General features: G+C 37.6%; 1 protein-coding gene across 11 annotated transcripts in view; it reads right to left on the bottom strand.

Annotated features, from left to right (window-relative positions):
• LOC135217998 (DIS3-like exonuclease 2) overlaps positions 1-25000 on the bottom strand; it is a 445369-nt gene that overhangs the window by 190723 nt on the left and 229646 nt on the right. For 2 of the 11 annotated variants that reach the window (XM_064254141.1, XM_064254140.1), the window contains exon 2: positions 11493-11545. The exons of 6 other annotated variants lie outside the window; for them this stretch is intronic. Coding sequence is in view for 3 of the 5 variants with exons in the window: in XM_064254131.1 (XP_064110201.1) it covers positions 11498-11545; positions 19912-19916 (53 nt within the window). In the remaining 2 variants the exon portion in view is untranslated. Of the gene's footprint in view, positions 1-11492; positions 11546-19911; positions 19933-25000 lie in introns of those variants that run through there. 3 more of the 11 variants (XM_064254131.1, XM_064254128.1, XM_064254135.1) reach the window with 3 other exon arrangements.

The following is a 25000-nucleotide window of genomic DNA, read 5'->3' as shown; positions in this document are numbered from 1 at the left end:
CATTTCCAAACGCACGATCTTGGCTAATTTTAACCTTGAATGAAATAAAAACGACTGAGGCGAAAGGGCTGCAATTTGATATGGTTGATGATTGGAAGGTGGATGATCAACATACCAATTTGCAGCCCTCTAGCCTCAGTCGTTTTTAAGATCTGAGAGCGGACGGACAGACAAAAAGCCAGCTCCATGTTTTATTTTACAGACAAATAAAATGAGATGAAATAGTCCAGAAAAATAGCAGGCGAGAACATTTCATGAGCAGTCTGGGATAAAGACTGCATATGGCATAAATGTTAGCGCTAATTAGAATTTGCTCAAGACATCCCGAGACAACTGGTTATCACTACCGTCGTTTCAGATGTCATGGGTAAGCACCTTCAAATATTGTGTGGCACCGAAAAACAAAACATGGATCATTCATATTCAGTAAAGACTTCATTCTTTAGACTTTTCTCATATTTCCCTGAGAACATATTTCCAATAAGGTCGAAGGTGGATTACACTAAAGCTGTAAATTTGACTGTCATGACCTGATGCATGAAATAACTATGAAATCCAGAAGAAACGGCTCCAGTGTTGGAGAGAACTCGCACCTTCCTTCGTGCAAGTTATTCTGATAATTTCCTTCACATTTACGTTAGGAAAAGGTATTCTTACAGGCTTGGAAATAATATGAGAACCACAAATGAATGTATCGAATTTTGTCAACTACTGGTGAAATATGCTTCATTGCAGAATACTGAATTCAGCTAGAGAAAGAGACAGAGATAAAGTCCAATGATTCATCATGCAAATGTTGTATAAACCTAATTTTACGGATAAATAAAAAAAGATAAACATAATATGTCCTCAAACACACCAGCAAAGTGTCTGTCATTTCGGCAAGAAAAAAAAGAAAAAAAAATGGATGGAAGCTAAATGAAAACCATGACTGCATACCAGATTAATGATAAGTTTCAGAGATGATATTTCAAAATTATTTCCGTATGTTATGTCTCTAACAGATTCTCATCACTAAAAGCTTTGTATTGAACATTCTCGTTAAAAACGACGTTCATCGCTAAGTTTACCCCGACATGTATTTAAACTACTTGGGAATCGAAAAATTATTCCAGTCCATGAAGTTACAATAGAGATACTCCAGCACACCTCAAAGAGAACATACTTCACATGGAAAGTACATCCTTCGACAGATTCTTTCTCCTCAATAAATAGGAAACTGTTCTGCACAGAACGGGTTCGGCGACATATTGGGCCCAAACAAGGTTGCGCTTTTGCCTTCTCTGCTGGCGAAGGAGAAGAAAACAATAAAATGATAACAGCGATGCTTAAGAAAAGAAAATAAGTAAAAAAATAAAGGGGGCGAGGAGAGTTGAGACTCGCTGTTACATAAAACATGGCATCTTGAGAGAAAGTAGTAAACGCTTATTATCTGAAAGCACTTGCAGCGTAATGAAACTGCATTACTGATGTGTACTGATCATGATTTTGCTGCTTTTGGTGAGAAACGAGCAACAATAGAGCCTCTGCAATTGCACTTCACGCTGACTTTCCGTACGAGTCATCGCAAGTTGAGTTCCCTCAATTCGACTGACGACATCAAGGAATTTTCTAATTAAAGCAAAACACAAAAATCTTGTTCGATTTCAGATGAAATAACGAACTCATGACGGCGCCAAATCGCGTTTCGTGACAGCGCTAATGCATAGCCCAATCGAGTTGTCTTTATAGTGTATGATGCTGTATGTAACTCCTAGCCACGACCTATGAAAATCTCATCCTGGGCCCATGAAACTTTCAGCCACAGCTCAGTGGTGGCCTGTGTTAATGGCACTTATAGCGGTGCCAGACGCACGATCATGAGTCACTTTAACCTCAAATAAAATGAAAACTACTGCATCTAGAGAGCTGCAATTTGGTATACATGATGATTGGATGGTGGATGATCAACATACCAATTTGCAGCCCTCTAGCCTTTGTGGTTTTTAAGATCCGAGAGCGGATAGAAAAAGTGCGGACAGACAGACAAATAGCGATCACAATAGCTTTATTTTACGGACAACTAAAACTTTGTCACAATTTATATATATATATATATATATATATATATATATATATATATATATATATATATATATATGTATATATATGTGTGTGTGTGTGTGTGTTACAATATTACAGTTATGATGCGCCCCTCGAGCGTTGGGTAATGCCGGTGCTGCCGAGCTGATATATCTTCCAATAAATCAATGTACTGAGTCACTTACTTCATTTTGCAGGCGCAACTGTGAAAGTAATTCCCTACAACAAAATTCAGCACCTTAGGCACAACTCAAGCAGAGACTCAGCAGATACTCTATGCTTGTAAAAGCAAAGGAAAACGAGAGAGAGGTCCTATGAAGTGAGCGACAAAGTTCCAGTGCAAAGTTAGGACATGGCTGAGGATTTTCATTGAAATAAGAATAACTACTAAGCTAGTCCTTGCGCTAATAATTCCAGAGAAGCAGCAAATATATAATAAAGTACCTTTCGATGAATCTGTAAGCATCAGAAAATATGAAAAGGTGAATATTTATGACAAACTTTGATAAGTGTATTGCCCCAAAATAGACTGAGACGAGTCCTCAGGATAGGAGAGAGCTCAAGATGCATTAGGTTTTGATACTTGGACAGCTGTAACTGAATGTATTATGTCTTCAGTGCTTTACTGCGTGTTCCTTCTAATCAGCATAAACCATCCAGACAGACGACTGAACATTACACGATAAAGGAACGACTCCCGTTCTCATTCCGAAACCCAATCCGCCATCGTAACAATCAGGACGACAGCACAAGTGTAATTAAACCACAGGAAGCAGCCTAATGGTTTTCGGACGCTGAGGGAATAAGCAAATGAACTGGATTGCAGATAATGCAGTCATATTCATGTTTCTGGAAATGATGAGTAATCGTCCATAAAAATAACTTTTTCTTGAATTATTTTCAGACTCGTACAAGAATTTTGATGCTAGTGTAATGTTTTGCATCATTCGCCTCAATAGCATTTTTTACAGGACAATTAATAACTAAATGTAAGGATGTGCAATGATGAAAAAGTTTCTTGGATATACAGCAGATCCCAGACTTTTCACAGTACTTAGAAGAAGACTTCTAGAAAGAGAGACTCACATACATCTCATGATATTGCCTGTGGCATATCATTCCACGTACATCAGTCACAAAAACGAAACTGATAGACAGTTGTATGGATAAAAGACGAAAAGTAAAGAAATAAGAATTAGACTATAATAAGATATCATTATTAACGGACATGACCTCAGGAATCGAAAAGGCCAGAGAATTATTTATGAATATAAGCCTCTTAAAGGCCTTCTCCAAACCCAGATCACGCACGGCCACGCGAAAACCTGATCCCCTCCCTGCCTTGCCTGGCTTGGCCTGTACCTACCATGAAATGACGACGACGGACGGCGAATGGAATTAACCGTGATGCAAAGATTTCGTTTTGTTTATATGTCTCTTTCCTTTCTATTGGCAGGTACATAGCTATGTTATCAGGTAAATAGCTAATTATATCTGGTCATTTGAGGCCCTGTCAGGAGAGAATGTACCACTCAGGAGTTCTTCCAGTTTTATCTTATAACGAAACTAAATTCAGTCTGGACTTGAACGGCAAAATCATGAAGATTTACTGGACAGCAATTGAACAATCGTTGCTCAGGGCTCCTATGGTCATTAAAGTGCTAATGATGCAATTAGCTTCCTATTCTTATATGAAAAGAAGAGCTAAGGGCGTAGGATCCTAACATTAATTGTATCGTTATTAAAGAATCACCAGCCATTGCTTAACTGGCATATTCTTTCATAAAATAAACAAAGTAGAGTTTCATTTAATGCTTTCTTCGTTGTATGAAATTCGGGCTTTTATTCTAAAACAAGTTGACCTCAATTTTTTCTGTAAAATTACATTCCTCAATATTCTAGGCTCGTTATGCTGCAATTTCTGTTATGATTACAAAAGAATGGAAGGCAAAGTATACGCAGATGTTATTTTCGAGTAAATATTCTAATGTTTAACGATTACACAAGCTCAGTCTTCTCTAGAGAAAGCCATTCTGACAAAATACTTTATTTACTCTCGATACGGCCGTAATTAGACCGTTAATTAGACTACTGGAAAAATTTGTATTAGTCATGATATAAAGGTCTACCCCATTCAAACAAGTGAGGTACAGCTCACATTTTATAGCTAACATTATCTCTAAACAAGCTATCATTTTATACTTGCTTGACCTCATTCCTTCCTAGATATTATAATATCAATTCATTTTTCTAGTCGCGTCTTACCAGTATCAACAACATTCCAGGGACTGGCATTCCTCATAGCCTATATAGTTTATTAACAATACGTATATTGTGTTCACCAATATTGCTTGACATGCCTTACTAACAATGTTTTGTTTCGAAATCCCTTCTCCCAAACTCCAGTAGATCACCCGCGGTCAGTCACTTCGTGAAAATATCCAGAGGTGACTACAGTGGAGAAAGTGGGTAAGCAGTAGCTCGTCTATCCTGGGTGTGTTTGTATGTTTGCTCCGGGTTCCCCTAAGACACGTCCATCTCTGTTGGAGTTCAGTGACCCAACCAGAAGAGGGCGCTGGAGCTACTGGCATCAATTTACCTCACATTTCTTATTGATGACTTTGTTTTCCACATCTTCCCAAGAGAGATTCTCTTCACACAGCCTCCTCATAAAAGTTCATGAGCACTGGCTTTCCTTCACGAAGACAAATATCTGTGCAATAAATCGATTCAGTGATACTTAACAAGACACAGATGGAGAAATAGACGACCCAAAACGTACCTCTATTACTGGTATCATGGAGAACTCAATGTGACCCCAAACACCTCTCTCTCTCTCTCTCTCTCTCTCTCTCTCTCTCTCTCTCTCTCTCTCTCTCTCTCAGGCCAAAAGTTCACTTAACAGTAATGGCTGATGCTATCCTGTCTTTCAGGTTTCCAAAATGTTTGCTCAACTCACATATAATTCTGCTTGGCCGTTTGGCGGGACTTCGTCGACGTTGCTTTTCAAGCAGACTCTCATCTTGAGCGCGAGCAGCTCTGCCTTCACACCTCCTCATGTTTCCTGCTGTCATCTTTAACCTGAACAACGACCGTCTTCTCGTTCCTTCTCTTCTCGTCTTTTCCTTCCCTCTCCTTTCACTCCTGCTTGTTCCACGCCAGGACGAAAACATAAGTACCCAGCAAACGCAAATGCGTATGAACATGAAGGTGGTTGACATCGATCTAAATACAGAATTCGACGTGCAGATTATATCCTTCTTGATAGCCAAGGAGCAAAGTCACTGTTTTCCGTTTTTCATAAATCAGACATATCATTTACCAGTTATAATTCCCCTCCGGTGTAAGTTATTCCCAAATGATAATGTATGGCTTAATATTTGGATATATATATATATATATATATATATATATATATATATATATATATATATATATATATATATATATACATATATGGATATATCTATGTTTGTAAGTATGTATGTGTGTGTATGTGCCACATACACTTTGAAATGTATCAAGCAATTTCAACCAGACTTGGTATAAATAATTTATGATTTACCATCTGGAAAAGAGTACTGCCACGGTAAGACATCACTGCACAAAAGGGGGTGAGTGTGGGATGGGGTGAAATGGAAAAATAATCCAAAACAACGGATATTAGCAACTAATCCATAGTTTTTGAGGACGCTGAGAAGAATGGTGACACTCCTGATGCCTTAAAGTCCAAGTTCAGCCCCAATAAGGAGTGTGTGAGAAGGGGTAGGAAGGAGGTTGACGTGTAAGAATAACCAAAAACGACGGATATTAGTGTCTAATCAATAGTTTTTGAAGTCGCTCAGATGAATACTGACACTTGCGGTATCATTTAAGTCCAACTTCAGCCATAATAGTAAAGGGGCCTAATGAGGTGAAAAATAACATGTAAAAAATGACAGATATTTGTGTCTAATCCATAGTTTTCGAGGTCACTGGGATGAATAGAGACACTCCTGATAACCTTTAAGTCCAAGTGAGATGTGGTGAAATATAAAATGTCAAAATTGCTGGGAAATGTAACTGAAGCAACTCAATTAACAGGAAAGGGAGAGAGAGAGAGAGAGAGAGAGAGAGAGAAAGCAGGGAGGGGGTGTTGGGAGGAGAAAGAGGGGAGAGAGAGAGAGAGAGAGAGAGAGAGTTTATTGATTGTCATCCAGAGTTTTTCCAGGCAGTGCCGGTTTGGTCAGCTAGTGTATATATATATATATATATATATATATATATATATAGATATATATAGATACACCTCTATATATATATATATATATATATATATATATATATATATACATATATAAATATATATATATATATATATATATATATATATATATATATATATATATATATATACGTGGAAGAATGATCGCTGACATGCTGTCTCTAGTCACTCGTTCATAATAAAACCAGTTTACACCAATACACCACAGAGAAATTGGCCGTTCTAGAATGTAGGGAGCAGCGAAATATAATACGATTTGGTACAAAAGTTCACTCATTCGTTAAGAGTACACATCACTTCCATGATTACACTTTATAAACAAGAATTCATTCGCAGTTACACACTCACTCAGACACCTTATCTAAGCACACGCACCAATTACACACGCAAAGACGCACACATGTGCATATATATATTGCGTATATACATATACATATATATATATATATATATATATATATATATATATATATACTACTGTATACATGCATACTTACTACACACACATATATATTATATATAATATAATATATATATATATATATATATATATTTTATTATATATAGATATACATATATTAATTATTATTTAATTTGTTATATATATATATATATATATATATATATATATATATATTATATGATAACTGAATGGATTCTGGTACATATGCATGTATGTAGGTATTCGTTAAGCACCTCTTCCTTTCAAATGGGATATGTTCAGAATACTCTCTACGTTTCTAGAAAGCTTTTTGGGAGGAGGTGACTAATCCGATTCCATCCACTTTACGGCTACTATCGACCACATCGAAAAGTGAATTATGTATATATATATATATATATATATATATATATATATATATATATATATATATATATATATATATATATATATATACAGACACACACACACACACACACACACATATATATATATATACACCCACACACTCATATATATATATATATATATATATATATATATATATATATATATATATATATATATATATATATATATATATACTGTATATATATGCATCAGTTTTATGGGAGACATTATTCGATAAATTAAAAAAACGCTGGAAGGCAACGTTTCCATTGTCTCTAAAATGTGTATGTAGACAGACATACAGACAAACAGAAAAGGATAGTACCTCTGCGAATGCAAAATAATCAACGAAGTTCAACACCTTTTCAGTAACTACATGAGTCTATTATGAAATGACTCATCACACGGAACTACATTAGAAGCAATTTTGTCCGTTTTTTCTGCTTAGTCTGAAACTTAAATTTTATTCCTAATTCGAGCCTACAGAAAGGACACAAAGGGCTCCTGTCTGTGAATTGCCTGAGTAAAAAATGTCGTCTGGTCTGAGGAGAACAAAGGATTGGAAATCCAGCGAAGGTTCTCCAATCGCAACCATCAGAAAATCTCCCGTTGGCCGAAGGCAACTTGATATGAGACGCGTCGACGCAGAATCCAACGTTACTAAAGGGAAGTACGTTACGTAACTCAGTCTTTCGTTCGTCTTTAGTGTTCTTGTTTTGTGTTACAGTTTAAAGTTACGCCACAAAAGCAAGTGACGCCACTAAAACCACTCTAATTGTAACCGTTATCACCGAAACGGGCCTTCAGATGACGCGTGCAAGCTTCGTCTACTTCATTGAAAATCCCAGAGAACAACACTTTCGCGACTGAAAGTTTCGCAACAAAAAGGGAGGAATCAACAATAATGCAGATACTCGGTAAAACCCTTCGGGCCTTCATATTCTATATACTCTGGACCGTCGAGCGAAGCTACTTATTGGATCACACTGGGGAGGGGAACAAAGGTAATTCGAGCACCCACAGGGGCATAGGGGACCACAGGATGAAAGGAGAAGCTTATCGGAATTCAGAGAGAGAGAGAGAGAGAGAGAGAGAGAGAGAGAGAGAGAGAGAGAGAGAGGGGGGGGGGGGATGTTGGTTCTATGGTTAAATCTACTAGGAACAACGGAAAACGCATATTCTATCTCCCATTTCAACCGCATGAAATAAAATAAAATAAGATACAAAAAATTTTTAACTGCAAGGACATGATGTAGTAACACCAACCAAACAAAAATGATGAGATTACTGCATGAAAGACGGGCGCTATTCACTAGTTGGAAAGGAAGGTAGTTAAATGAATCAATAGCAAACAGGAGGAATTAACATGATTTATTGATACTAAGCTCTCCTATCTGCCAACAATTACTAGGTATTCTGGAGAAATAAGAAAATTACCATTATAAAGTGAGTTCGACCAATGTTGCAAACTCAAGTGCTAGGCCACCAAAAATAATTCGCTTATGGAATATCATATCTGAGCTTACAAAGGGAAAGTTATTCTGTGGTTTTAAGCCCGGGACGCAGTGTTACCATGCGCAAACACCACAGACGGATGGACAGATGGAAAAAATCAGAGTATAGTTATGGTCATGCTTTTATCACACCGCGCACCCCCACCCTTCATTTATTTGCAGAGAGAGAGAGAGAGAGAGAGAGAGAGAGAGAGAGAGAGAGAGAGAGAGAGAGAAACTGTAACTGCCTTACGTAAAAGTAAGCACTTTACGTGGAGTTACATTGTCATGGAAATTTATTTGAATTTGAAGGAATAAAAAAAGCCCTATGAAGTGCTGCAATCTTTACCCGAAAACAGATACCGAATAATTTTAGATGCAAAACGAAAAAACCGTATATACTGCACCGAATTAAAGAGTCAAAATCCGGATGGGACAAAAGATTTTAGGAAAAAACAAAAGGTTCTCCTGTTTCATTTTTTTCCATTTTATTTCTTATATTCTCACATGCCGCACTTATTATTATCTCTCTCTCTCTCTCTCTCTCTCTCTCTCTCTCTCTCTCTCTCTCTCTCTCTCTCTCTCTCAGGACCGGAACTAACCACTATTTCTCATTGCTTCCCATTATATCTTTTATCAAGTGGAAATTGAATAAAACCGTTGTAACAGTCTTTGAAGTGGTTCACGCAGTAATAAAGGAACTTCGGAGACGGAAATTCATCGCAGCAATGATTCCGGTTGAAGATGCCATGATGCTCGTACAGAAAACCAGACTATTTTGCAGAACATGGAATGAAGGAATAAGGCCTGGTGATTGGGAATTGTAAGACACATCTAAGGTACTAAGGCAAGGTGACTTACCTAAAAGTAACCACAATGGAGGCATTGAACTTCTTTTTGTTGTAAAGAAAAGATCAGAATGCTTATTCTCAAAAGCCTGGATAAAGGACTGAATGAAAATTTAGAGATGTACAACCTGCATTTAGATAAGGCAGGCGTTGCACAGGTCACATATTTGTGTTCAAAACATTTTGTGAGGCAGTGTGTGGATTGTCAAGTTCCCGTTGTGATGGCTTTTACGGATTACCGAAAGGCATTTGGCAGCGTCCACAGACCAGTATTATAGAAAGTCTTATGGCAAAATAACATTCCCATTAAATGGGTTAATCTAATGGAGACATTCCATGAATACAATAGTGAATTTTCTTGAATGCTGGGATGATAAAAGGGAACATCATTTCACCTTTACTGTGAGCCATTCTCATAGATATTACATAGCTTGCTTAATATCATGTATTATTTATCTAGAGAGACGACACGCAAAGTGAACAGAGGAAAAAGAGATGGAATGAGAGCAGAGTGCTCAGAATAGGACGAACTAACATCAGATGGAGGAAGGATTACAGAGGTTGAATCTTTCAAATATTTATGACCAATGATATCCAGTAGAGGTTCTCTTGAGTTGGACTTTAGTGAGAGACAAAACCCAACAATGAGCATTCTGAAAAAGATTTGGACATCAAATGGATTGCAATTGTACATGAAAGTGAAATTATACGTAAATATGGTACGATCCGTATTGCTATATGGATGTGAATCATATCATGCCAATGAAACTATACCAAACGATTTTGCCAGTTTCAGGATAAAGCTGTAAGACGAATATGATGAGTTAGTGGCAGGAAGAGCTAGACATGATGCGGCAAGGGGAATTCCGGAAGCTCCATTTCAAGATTACGTATTGATGACAGGGAGATGGAGATGACTTGGACTTGTCCTTCACACAACTCTTGGGAGAATTGAGCTTTGTCCGCTGAGCTGAGCTCTTTTGGAGCCGCAAGACCTACGTGGATGGGAACGAAGGGGAGGTTGGAGACGACGAGTGGAGGGAGATTCGTGGGAGATAAAGAGCAGGAAAGAAATGCGTAATGGAATTTCATTGAGGTTCCTTGTGTCACGCAGGGCTGAAGGCGAATGTGATGATGATGAATAATGGGTAAACAAGTTTTCTTTGAATCCAATAACGTAATGAATATATCAACATCTAAAGAATGAAAGCGAATCCCAAGACGAATATAATTAGATAATAAAGTTTAAGGGATCATTCATTAAAATATTAACTTTATGCTTGTCAGAAGTACAGAGATCAAGCTAGTAAAGGTTAAACAGTCCAATACCAGAAATGAATACAACGAGAATTACGCTTTTCCCGTTCAATAAACTCATGGAAACGCAAGTGGAAGTACAGGACTCAACATGGAAACTAAGACGAATGGAGCAATACTTTTAAGAGTAATGCTCACTCGAACTGTTCATTGCACAACAGCAACTTTGACCTAAAAGGGCTTCTTAGGTTAAATGCAAATCATACACAAGGTCGCACAAAAATACAAGTTTCATTTTGATAACTTCTATAGTCTAATAATCACCATCATAATATTTAAAAAAAGTTATGTTCCAGGGCAAATAACGAACCGTCTTCATGACCAAATGAAATGATAAGTCAAATAAAATGCTCACAAAACCCTTGAACAACGACTCAATTAAAATATCAGGGAAGAAGAGGGACATTTTGATAATCAATATATGCGAAGCCCTCCCGTTACTGACAGTTCTAGAAAGCACACAGACGAAACTGTGACGAAGAACTTCAGAAGTTAATCATTTACTTCTTATAAAGGAGATATGTAGAACTTGTAAAGTAATCTTGCACACTCTCTGCTGACGGTGCGATAAGGTTTATATCTATATTTGTAAAAACCAGACGATTACTAAACGTAATGTGTATACTTTAATAATAAACACTTTTATTTCCACTGACCTGACCTCGGATACGATAGTTTTGGATTTGTGTACATCAATGGCTGCACATACCTGCAAAGAAAAATAACAAGTCTTAAACTGTGGACACCTGTTACTATTCATTAACATATAAACTAACATAATTGGAGGAAAGAAAAATACACGCAAAAGTACGTATATTTAGAAATATACAGCTAATCATTGATTTAGCTCCATTGTCCATTATCCATCCTTATTTCGGACATCCGCTTTGTATTTACCCTATCGTATAATTCCGTTTGGAAAAAAAGTATATCATCCTAGAATCGTTTCGAATCATTGGTAAGCGGTGCAAGATTTTTTCCATACTTCTAATATATGTAATTTGCATGTTCTTGTCATGCAACTGAACCATCATACTGTAAATAATAATAATTTATTTTATTATTATACACTATTCTCATCAATGAAAAAGACTCGATTCAGAATCAGGGTAAAATTTCCATTGCTATCAGGTAAAGGAAGGATTCATCTCAGCTCTGTTGCTTTCTTAGATTTTAATTGGTGTACGAACGTGAGCGTGAAAATGAGTCCTTCTCTTTCTTGAGAGCAAAACGACTAAATTGTCTGTACCAAAGTTGGTATTTAGACACGAGCCCTCAAAGACGAACCGAGAAGTATACAGATGATTTACGTCTTAGCAAACATGGCTCTGAAAATGACGGATTTATTTTCAATTCAGTGGTGGAAGTTCTTTTTGACATAATTCTCTCATAAATGCATTATTCAGTTAGTGCGCACCATTCAAGGTAAACATAGTTTTTTCTATTGCTATCCTATAACATTAAAGTGCATTCAGGAAATTTAGCAACTCTTTGCATTATAAAATTGCATTGAAAGTTAAGATTTCTGCTGCTATCGATGAAATATCCATCGGAACTTTCTCCTAGTAGCAGGTACCCAATGTCAACAGAACTTACCAAACGACTTTAGCAATGTGCTCATAAAACATCTCACGAGGCCAAAGAGGATATACAGATGCTTCTCACGTTAGAGCATCGTAGTGCATCGCAGGTGCAACCAATAAAAGGCTTCATCTTCGAGTTTCCAGGGTGACAGTTTCCAAGAAACGTTCAGTGGAAAAGTAATATAGACGCATAAGGATGAACAGATGCCATGCTGTTGAAAACATCTTCACTTTTATTTTGGCTTTCATACACATATGCCGAGAGCATCAGAGAAAAATACCTTCATAAGGGAATTTCTTCAAGTTCATGAAAATAAGAAAACTACTCCAAACCTTTCACCTGAAAGAAACAATTCGCTTTTTTACAGTATTATAGTTTTCCTACAATAGCATACAAATTAGATATCCTGAAATCATAGACCATTTCACAATAATTCCAGACAGTTCTAGGATCCGCGACAAATGTTTGCAAAATATTTAAATCTTTTTTCAGACAATATTTTCCTACAGCAAGCTCTTTTTTTTAATGAAATATTTAAATAGTTGAATGGCAACATTACTAGATGGCTAGACTTTTTTATCATTAGGAAATAAAATTATTCAAATAATTAATCTTCCAGAAGAGCATAAAAGCCACTTCTGAAATCTTCTTCTTAGCATAATCCTTAGTCGGTGTCGCCGTTTTATATGGGCCTTCGACTGGTTTCTTTTTTTCTTTTTTCTTACACGGCTCATTTTACAATGTCTTCTCTCAGTATACAATTCTTGTCTTGTTAGGGGTCAAGTGTGTACGCATGTAAAATGATACTCTCTCTCTCTCAAACTCGCAATATATAATTACACACACACACACACACACACACACACACACACACATATATATATATATATATATATATATTATATATATATATATATATATGTGTGTGTGTGTGTGTGTGTGTGTGTGTGTGTGTGTGTACTAAAGAATCCACCTGAATTTTGCTTCCCTTTAAGCTTGAATATTGTAAGATAAAAGCATACAAAAGAACCTAATGAATAATATCAAACACCGCCCACAGAGGAAAAGATGTTTCTAAAAGCTTGCAAGAGAAGAGACGCAGCGGTCGCATCAATTCAGTGATCCTATTCCACAAGCATGGATAAGAAGCTGGTGTTTGAACGCAGCTCACAGCTGAATCGCCGAGTGCGAGAGGCAGTTTCAGGCGATGAGCAGCAGGTATGACGTCAGTTTTAAACAAGTTTCGAGACTATCTCTGGGAACTAATGGTCGTGTATCACAATATCAAATGACTTCTTAGTGTGAAGGGAGGTTTGAAGAATGAAGACATTGGTTACTGATAAAAATTGAGGTGATTTTTCCCTAAGAGAAATATTCTAATCTATACACAATCATACATTCTCTAGAGCTATTTTTTTTATTTATGTACAATTTATCACTGAATTAAAGCTAAGTTTGTTTCGATAGTTCCCTTAAAGGAGATCTTGATGTAGTACATCTTTTTTCCTATATTCCATTGGCCGCATCTGCAATATTTAGCATAAGCTGCTTAGCCAAATGCCCTGCAAGAAACAAAGAGAATAATCCCTAGTAGACGGTTTCATCATTGGGCATTAGGGGCATTAAACAACAGGGCATCCTGCTTCTTGGATGCAGCACCTGTTCAACTAGCCATCGAAACTCCGGAGGCCCGTTTGTGACCTGCGTCGCCCCGTTGACCTGCTTTTCTAAGTACAGCTCGACCTGATTTTTATACCTGTCTGTCTTCATTCCACTTCACGTAGAGTGATATCCCGTTTCATCCAGTCATGCTTTATTGCATCTCCTCATTCTACTTGTTCTTCTGTGGCCGATGCGTCTTTTGGATATCGCCTCGGTCTTTCGCCATTCCGCTCATTTCGAAATAAGTGTCTTGAAAAGTGCAACAGAAACACCCATCCTTCTTTGTAAGCAGCCGCCTCAGCGCCAGAGATTAAGACACCAAAGGACTTTGAGCACCGCGGAGAAGAAAACATATATACTACGTCGCATGAAAGGGATGAACCAGGCCAAGAACACGATTCAAACGTGTTCCAGCAGAAGAGAGAAATTGTCCATAAGAGGATAGCTCAGCCAAACCCACATATGTCACAGAATAAGGGAGTCATTTGAGAAGATATTTTGTGGACTTCTGTTTTATGATTCAAGAATCATGATGGCAATGTTGGCAAATAATGTTAAGTTCTGGTTGAGTACCACTCATAATTTAACATGGTCCTTAGTGTATCTCTGGAGATGGGTTAGATAAAGAACGGACTTTATTCCTTCACTAGTAAAACGAAACGAGTTTATATCTACTATGCAGTTATTAGGCAAAATTCTTATTTCTCGGGAAGGAAGTACCGCATATTTTCTTAATTCATTTTCGAATCGTTGCGTGACGCTGTTTCCGTTCCATTCACGTGATGTCCAGAGATCACGAGTTTTAACGAGGCTTTGATTTCTGCTCCCTCGGAAAGATGATGAAAGCCAGAAATGACGAGACCACGAAGGCAGTGAAAACGCCCACCACATCTAGGAGATATTAATGACTTTGCAAAGTCATTGATACGCTTGAAGGATTTTACAAAGAAGAAAAACCCTCCAGTAGACATTCAGTTATCATACTGTATGTTAAGTAACCAATAAATGCACTTAATAGAACGAATACATAATCAGGCTCAAACAAATGATGACCCACATTTTATACTCTGCAAAAAGTAAGCAGCAACCAGTTCAGGGTGCCAGGGAGGCAGGACTGATTTTAGTATATAACCTCCAAGGATGTAAATATATTGCACGTCTATCGGTGTTCGGTAAGTAACTGAGCTTGGGCACTCATATACACTTACATACATATACATACATACAAAATATATATGTATTATATATATATACATATATATATATATATATATATAGTGTATATATATATATATATATATATATTATTATATATATATATATATATATATATAGAGAGAGAGAGAGAGAGAGAGAGAGAGAGAGAGAGAGAGAGAGAGAGAGATTTGAAAGTGGAAAATTATATATATATATATATATATATATATATATATATATATATATATATATATATATATATATATACACAATATATATATGTGGGAGTATTCTATATGGGCCGGAACCGTTATTCACCGCGGAACCTTATTCAGTGAAATATTTTGCAAGGTGTGATGATGCAAAGAACTCATTATCTTCTTTAAACTTCTCAAAACACCTTTTGAAGCTAGAAAAATGAGCTAAAGGTTCCAGTATGTCGCACGGGTGGACAGGGACGGGTTAAGTGCAGTAAACAGGTTGAATTCCTACACCACACGAAAGGTGACTGTGGAAAGACAGGTGGGGGACACGGCTGTGGGTAGGTGGAGTGGAAGGGGGTCAGGGGGGGGGGGGTGAGAGGGGAGTTGGAAGCGCCCGACAAGGAAGCCCACAAGCATCCGCTGATGCTTGATAAGCTGAACACCGCTTGAATCTACATTTGAAGAGGCCATTCTCCCAAGACTTCCAGTGAGGTGATAATAAGGTGAAAAGTAAGGAGATCTTTATGTAACGAGATGAAAATGGTAAATCATTCCTTCTTGAGAGCTATTTGCGCATTTCATAGACAGGCTTTATGTAACGAAACTATATGAACCTTATTCTGAGGTGCTTTGAACCCTCGAGAGATGCAGAAAAACTCCACAAGCAGAATTCTTCCAAGATAAAAGAATCTGTGCTGACCTCTCAAGAAGTAGGAAAAGCTTGTTTGTGTTTGTGCATCTCCAACGAGTTTTCAGTTATGACTTTCTTAAAGGAACTGTTCTGAAAGAACAATAATAATCAGCTGATAAACGGTTATCTTCGGAAAACATCTCTGCCTTTAAAAAATGGTCTTCTCTTCATAAGGCCATTAAACCTTTGAAAAGGTACTGTAAGGGTTGCATAATGTGTACTCGCTAACGAGACACAAAACACCGCGCGTCGCAGTTTATATTCCTTCAAGAAAAAGAAGTAGAATAATGAAGCTTGTTCTTTAAAGAGCACACAAAGACAACCGCCCTCACCTTACTGCCTGCATGGATCATGTACTGAGAGATACTCAGCCTCTAACAAGACTTGGAGTCACCCCTGATCTGTATCACTCGAATGGATTCTAACGACCTCGGCGCACCGTGAACCTGATCCGAATACACTTTGAGGTTTGCTCTCCTCATAGCAAAGACACTCGGCCATATTAAAGGGCGGGACATCCTTGGATGAAAGCGCGTTGGACTAAAAAGGGCTATCAGTTTTGAATAACAACTCAGATAACAGCTATCTCGTAGTTTCAGAAAGGAAAGCTGTTCAGAGGTGACCCCCTGCTAGCCATTCCCTAGAAAGGATAGCAGGGGAGAGTTAAACTACTTTAATCGCTCATGATGAAATTATGAGAGAGAGAGAGAGAGAGAGAGAGAGAGAGAGAGAGAGAGAGAGAGAGAATACTTTGAGGAGATACAGCCACAGGGAGTCCATTTGAGCGAGGTAAACCGGACGTCCTCACTGCCTCTTTCGTGTGAAGGTATAAAAGAACCTCCTTAAGCCTTATCACATCACAGTCAGTGCAACTACCACAAGCCAATCGTATCAATTCTGATCTTTGTTTTTTCGTCATGTAATTTGACAACCGGTTCCTACTGGCACATGACCCGCTTTTAATGTGCTGAATGAGTTAATGTGAAGGACAGATTACGTCAGTGATTCCGCCAAGTATATACTATGACTTGGTGAGCCACAAATCAAGGGAGACTTTACGGGTTCACAATGATTGTCATCATAATACAGAAGAGGCAGCGATTAGCACAGACTTTTATCTCCGAGAGATTATTCTGATCATAATCTTGATTATATCGTTGGGTTTCTCCATCCATTAAGATTACTAAACAACATAACCACCAATCATATCCAACGGTACAACATGGTAAGTCCTTCTCCACTCTGCACCTCACATTTCTGGAGTCATCAGATCACTTTCTTTTCTCTGTGAATTATAGAAGATTTAATGGAGATGGTGCCCCTGAAGCTACTATTACATTATAAGTTTCGAAAACTAATCAACTCAAAATATGCATCACAAAATTAACTTAAACCAAATAAACATACATGTACTACACAAAAACACCCCCCCTTCACCCCCCCCCCCCCACACATACACACACACACACACACATACAATATATATTATATATACACACACACATATATATATATATATATATATATATATACATATACATATCGTATCATTGACGGAATTAAGTAATGTTTTGCTTGGTCAGTACACAGATGAGTAATCATTAAATACCTCCGTGGTAATCTGTTCAGGTTTAAGGCCAAGAGGTTAACAACTTTATTCTACATGTGAAGAGCCGCCTCTAAAAACAAATTACATTCAGCACACAAACACAGCACACAAACCCACAAGTGAATCGATAATGTCACTGAAGTCCTGATTTCTCCTGTGTCTGCTGTGCGCTGGTTCGAATCCACGGGAGGACGAAATTATTATCAACTAAAGAATTCACCTGCGGTTAATACCTATATGAAAATATATTAATTCCAAGGTAGAGCGAATTGGATATCAAAGGACATTTATAGCTTAATGCATGTATATGAATCACAGTGAGGAGATAGAAATTCATATATATATCTATATGTATATGTATATGTTTACATATACGTACATATACATATATATATATATATATATATATATATATATATATATATATATATATAAGATAGAGAGATACATAAATATATGCACAAATATATATGTATACATATATATTACATATATATGTATATTTACATACATATATGCTATATACATAGATATGTATATAATTGAAAGCATTAAGATTTACACTATATATTCCATCAATAACTATGTGGATATATCATAAAACATGCAACGAAAGTAAGAAAGAAAAAATTCGCCTTGAAGGAAGTAAACAGTCTTTTATTAAGGACAAAACTTTTTTATATTGTGATCACGTTTAAAACCGTAGATTACAGCGAATATATATATATATATATATATATATATATATATATCTATATATAATTATATATCTATATATATATATGTATATATATATATATATATATATATCATATATATATATATATATAGTATATATCTATAAACAGCAAACGTTTACTGGAGATGCCTCGCCATAGATACAGCAAATTTTCGAAAAATTATGTACGTTTACAGAGAATAATTATACGATGGTTACCACGATCATTACACTGTAAAATGAATCCGTCTGATTGTCGACATAAAAATGTATTTTTGCATGGTCGTCCCAGTTTACATTTTCGAGCTGAACTCTTTTCCTTTTAATTCACTCCCAACAGTGAATTATAAAGAGTAAAAGAAATCTGCAACTGTAGAATTGAAATAAAGCGTGATTTGTGTAAATGGAAAACTTTCCTTCGTTAACTAGGATTTAAAGAGTGGCCTTACTTGAATTTATGAACATGAATGTATATTTTCAAACGGTGTTCAAAGTACGAAAATACATTTCAACACACACATACACACACACACACACAAAGACAGAACTGTCGAGGGACAATTATTCCTGAGTAATGAGCATGGAAATGCGTCCTCATGACACTCGCGCTAGTCACAACATGTCAACAAGTCTCCTGTCAACAAAGGACACTTCAATAAAAGAGTGGCGAAGACTGATGATGGATGAGGGGGAGGGGCAAACCCGGGGGAGCTACTGTAGTGGTAGTAGTAGTAGTAGTAGAAGTAAGTAGTAATGTCGGATGCGGGGACGGGGAGCAGGTTGCCTCACCATCAAGTCTCACACGTATCGAGTACCACCAGTACCTTCGAAAGAAGAAGAGGAAGAAGTGGGCTCAGCCCCAACGACACCCGCTAAAGTTGGGTTTCTGCTCATCATTCTGGATAATTTGTCTCTCCCTTTGTACTGTGCAGTACGTTACTACAGCTCATGATCAATTCACGTGCTCTCTCTCAGAATTCATAATGAAATATTCTTCTCTCTTTTTGCCTATGAAAAAAAATATATAATATTCAGTTTATTACTGTAAGATGGCATCTAAGCCTCTCGTGTCAGCGATCGGAGTCAAATATTGGGACTTCGAAGTTGTGTTTCCATTTCACAGTTGTGTAACAGCAGACGACTACGTACCTCAACAGCAAATTCCTTAATCAAGAATTCATGAATCAGATATCCTGACACCCTGCCAAAACCCATTCGATCTACCTTCATAGTATTTGACTGAGTTATGCTGGAGCTTGAAAAACCGACCTAAGAAGGAATGGGAGATCACCGTCCCACCACCCACGCCTACAAATCATGATGAAACCGACAGGTTCATCCCCTTTGAGAATCCTGTGCTGACGTGAAAACAAAATCATAATTTGGCAAACATTACGGTATCATCACCTACCCCATTGTTATCTGTGACTCAGCACCAGGTGGCGTAGACTCATTTTTTCCTTCTTTACCCTGTATTCTGTCCAGGAGGACTTTTAAACATTCGCCAATCTTCCTGGTTTCAGCAGCAGCATCCGCAAGCCGGTATTGAAGATTGTTTCGTAACAAGCTGTAATATCATGGAGTGTATCTGATCTCTGAGACTACCTGCCGATTCCGCATCTCAAATATACCGACACCAAGGTGCCCTTAAGCGGTCTGCAGAGCGAAGCCAACTGGGATTTCTTCGGTAACTGTTCTCTCCTCTGTTTCTTCCACTCGAGTCCCGGCTACCCCTCCACTTTCTCCATGCCCTGATCTAATTTCGAGTCGTTACACTTCTTCTGGGGGCCGACGTGAACACCGGCATTAACTTTAAGCACTCTTTTTCTGGTCTTTATGACACCCAACAATCAAAGATCCACTGAACTCACTTTTCACTCTGCCAGTATTAAATCCACGTGAAAAACATTCGCATATCAAACTTTTCTTCTGCTTAGATGAACACGATGAATCAGTATGAGAGGAAATTGACGCTGGCACACAATGACAGTTTAATCCTTATCTTAGCGATTAATAAAGACAATAGGAAATCGACGCCCACTAAGCACTTTTCGAAAGTACGATGAGAAGCCAAAACCGGAAACATAAAACGTTCGTCGCCGCCTTTGATATTTTGTAATGCAGTCAAGCTCACGAAATGTACCATTAGGCCAGATGATGCCAATATGCACGTGCAAAATACATGATACCAAATAAAAAATATGCATTAGTGTTCAGTACAAGGTTGATTTGTTCTGCGGCCTATTGTTACAATATATATTTGGAAAATTAAAAAAACAAATCATGAAATCAGTCAGTTATCGAAATGAAACGTTATAATCGTGAATTAATAGTGAAACGCATTCGAAAATCTAATTTGAAAACATACTAACATAAGACTCATGCGTTTTTTAAAGCAAATCGCATTTAATAAAATGAAAAAAACATTTGGCTACTTTTCGGTTTGATGAAGGTTATTCTATATATTGCACTGACTACTTCTAATAGAGCTCCCAAGGAAATGATACACAAGATTCTAGAGAGTGGGCCATGTTAATTATACAATATATAAACCAAACCTAGGTTTTAAACTTAACTAAAAAACCAAACCCTTCAGAAACTACTGATCCAGTACAGTGACACTGTTCTCACTTGGCACAGCAGCAACCAGGATCCATACAGTATGGATCCTGGCAGCACCGTACTTTAAAATACTCGCTACTGTTCACGCAGAGACCAAATCTCAATTCTGTATTTAAGTTGTGTCGCCTATTTTGGTTTCTCTAGATTCCTAATGGAAGGTTATTTTAAAACATAATGAAAAAGGACAAACAAATCGTAACGATGCCTAGCAACAATAAGGCTGGCTTGATTAAACGTTGGAAAATGAATAAGCAAACAAACGTCAGATTACGAAGAGACACCATAAAACCAGGCCGACTGACCAAAGAATGCACCTGTAGAAGGTCTTGAGTGTCTTCAGTGTTTCAAGCTTCCCCAATCCCTATTCGTACAGTTATGTAGCTATCAGAGATATCAAACTTGAAATCATATCTTTGGCACACGATGCCAGTGAGGCCGAATATGGCCCCGAGGGACGCACTAATCGACTACACATCTGGTGTCAGTTGTTGCAGCCTGTTAGAAAGCTGTCTAGGCCTAGGGGATGGATGATTGACCAGAGATAAAGGCTAAACTAGATATACGAAGACATTGGGCAACACTACATATTTAAGAAGGCAACTCCAAAAGTTTTGCGTTTGTTTTGCAGCCAGTGTACCTATTCATAAGTGATCTGGAGAGGAAGCTATCTTCGTCTCCTATTTCATTTTAGTTGGTTACTAAAGTTGCTCATGTACAAAAATATTTTGCTTTCTCCTTTCATTCATCTATTCATCGTTGTTCTTTTCTCTGTACACAACTGTCTTTTGAGTCTGTGGAAGATTCCTAAGGCAGTTCATACCTGATCTAAAACATTACATTTACAATTTTCGGTTTAGGTGAGCAGACAAAAATCTTGTGTTAATACTATGTTTTCTGCTTTACCCGTTTTATGCAAAGCAAAAATCCTTTGACGTTAAAGAATAATACCATTATTAACTCTTCCTTTGTGTACCTACACACAGGTCTCGTACGAAATTTCTATGAGAGATACACTTCATTGCTCTTTGTAGGTCCTGACTTACAGATAGTAAAAAAGAAAGATTGCATTATGAGGACTCAGCATATGTGGTCGAAAGACACAATGTGGCATTTGTCATTACGCACACCGTTTTTACTGAGGTGATGGATCGAGACAGAACTTCTGGAAACAGTAAAATCATAGGCCTAAGCGCCAGATTTGAGAGACTGAGACATACCAATATCATGTCTTGGTGAAAATTTGTGATGTCCAGAGTACTCTTATTATTAATATTATTTAGGTATTCTTTCCAGATCACTTTAATAAGAACCAAGGCCTCTCATGCTGGAACTTTATTCCCGAAACTTTGATAAACCATGGATACCGCTATAAGGTTGCTCTCACGGCTACCATACGCAACACATCCCTATGTATGTTCGACTTGTTTTTAATAAGAGTTCAGTGCATCACGAAAAGCTATACCGTCAATTGCAGGATTCGCTTATATTGTTGTTGTCATTATTGTAAGTGACAATAAACTCAGAGTTTGAGTGTTCCTCTGTGGACAGTAATAACCCGTTCATCGAGTATCGACTCCTTCGGCCAGTGGATGGAAGCGGGGCAAGGGGCTAATAACCTCCTTCCCTTCATAAAGTCTGTCTGCAAACGGAAAGTAACACCTTTTGAACATATAATTATACTCTTGAAGGAAAATATCATATATATATATATATATATATATATATATATATATATATATATATATATATATGTGTGTGTGTGTGTGTGTGTGTGTGTGTGTGTGTGTGTGAGTGTGTGTATGTGTGTGTGCGTGTGTATGTATGTATATGCGTATATATATATATATATATGATATATATATATATATATATATATATTTATGTGGTTTAGTGTGCAATAATATTCTTTTCCTTTAATATTTTATCATCGTTTGCATTTGTGTCCATACGGTCTTCAACCATATTGTGTATTGCAACGTGCAATATATTTTCTCAAGCTCACCTGGTGGTTGGGTCCATGCAAATAGACTCTCAGTACAAATGGTCTGCATAAAGAAGAGTTAGTTTTACCAAGGGAACGCCGTATTCGTACCATGAAACACCGCACGATTTATGAGCACAAGGAGCAAACTGCTCTGGTCGCACCTCTAACACTCCACTGCTTTTACAGCGTCCAGCATCAAAGGCAAAATGTCGATCAAAAGTGGCCACATCAGTTCACTTTCGTTCAGTTTCTTCAAAAGCTTGATCTGAGGAATAACTCTCTCAGGGAATGTTGCAGAGAAATGCGATTCGCGGCAATCATGTCCTCAAGAGTATTTGGATTGTTACGTGTAGTACCTATGAAAGATAATTCTGCTCTAGATTTGAGTTTGATGATTTCATAAAGGACTTTTCATATATCATGTAATGTGATTGCCATCGCTATGAAATAGTACTGGCCCGTGATGGATCGCGTTGCATATCAACAGGCGGTAATATCAATATGAAGGTGTGCCAGCAGAGTCGGCTGGGTCAATGAACCTCCGGCAAGCAGACACAGTACAAACTGCGGCACACTTCCTTTGTAGTATCTGGCCACAGGTCAAAGAACTCTCATTCCGAATCGCACAAAAGACTACATTTCTCGTAACACAACTTCCTCATTGAAAGTCTTCATCACATCGGCGCACAGTGAGAAGACCTTTCTATAAATATAGGGCACCTGTGGAAATTGTTCTTTTTCCGAGAAAACCGTGTCATCTTGCTTCAACTACAAAGTCGAAAGCCATTTCGAACGATGATTACTTTTCGGCACAAAACAGAAGGCGCTATGAGGTCTTAGGCATTCCGTTCGCACCAGCGGGATTCCGATGCCACGCTGAGCTATGTGGGTTACGGGGTTGGTATGGACTCACTCCCTCAGCACCAGTACCATCCAATAGCGGCCAGTCTGTACCGTCAACCCCACAAAACCTAATCAACTTTCCTACACAGGCAGATGAAACTTGACTCCTAGTATCCTTAAGTAACAAATATTCTTTTTTGAGCAGAATACAGCAATGTGAACGTCTAACTTACGCTTATGTAAAAATGAGCTATCATGATTTGACCTTCAGTACGTATGACGTAAAGGTTTCGGAACTATAACAATAAATCTATACAATTCTTTCATCATTACCTCCACAGGGATCGTAAAACCACTTCAGACGAAATCAATCCCCACCCCCCCAAAAGGCAGCGAACTTCATTATGCATACAATTCAGCGATAATTTCATTTCAGTTTTAGTGTCTAGTTATGAGTCCGAACACTTCAGTCGCTTTACACACTCACTCACACACACACACACGCACACATAGTCACAAGCCCTGACGTTAATGATAAGATAAAGCGCGAGGGTTTTTAGAAGAGTGACTCTTGAAAACTGATCCTGGTGATATATTGTAGGTTTTGCTGTTGCGTTGATCGTCCTACCAAGAGGATGAAGTCCACAAACAGTATTTATATTCTGGATAAATTCCTGACTTGGGAATTTGATATCCGACTTTATGCAATACTCATTGAAATCTATGTACTGTTACCAGCGAATCTCTCCCGTAGAGAGAAAAAGATTCATACCATGACAATCACACGCGCGCGCACACACACACACACACACACACACACACACAGTCAAAAGACATAGATAAAGGTCGAGAGGCAATTAAATATTTTCAGAGGCGGTATATAAAAACTGTGAAGATAATTCCTGCCTGATGTGCGAGCAACAACCGGTTTACTTCTGATAAAAACGGGAGAGAGGCTTGAGAGAAAGATCCGTTAAAACCGCAAAAGAACCGATTCAATAAAACTAAAATCAAGCCGGCCACGATTTGTGTTAGACTTTTCAATAAGCAA

This window comes from Macrobrachium nipponense, chromosome 9 (assembly GCF_015104395.2).
Source record: "Macrobrachium nipponense isolate FS-2020 chromosome 9, ASM1510439v2, whole genome shotgun sequence".
Classification (NCBI taxonomy): Eukaryota; Metazoa; Arthropoda; class Malacostraca; order Decapoda; family Palaemonidae; genus Macrobrachium; species Macrobrachium nipponense.
Note: the sequence above shows the minus strand (reverse complement) of the source record. Positions and strands in the feature narration are given on the sequence as shown.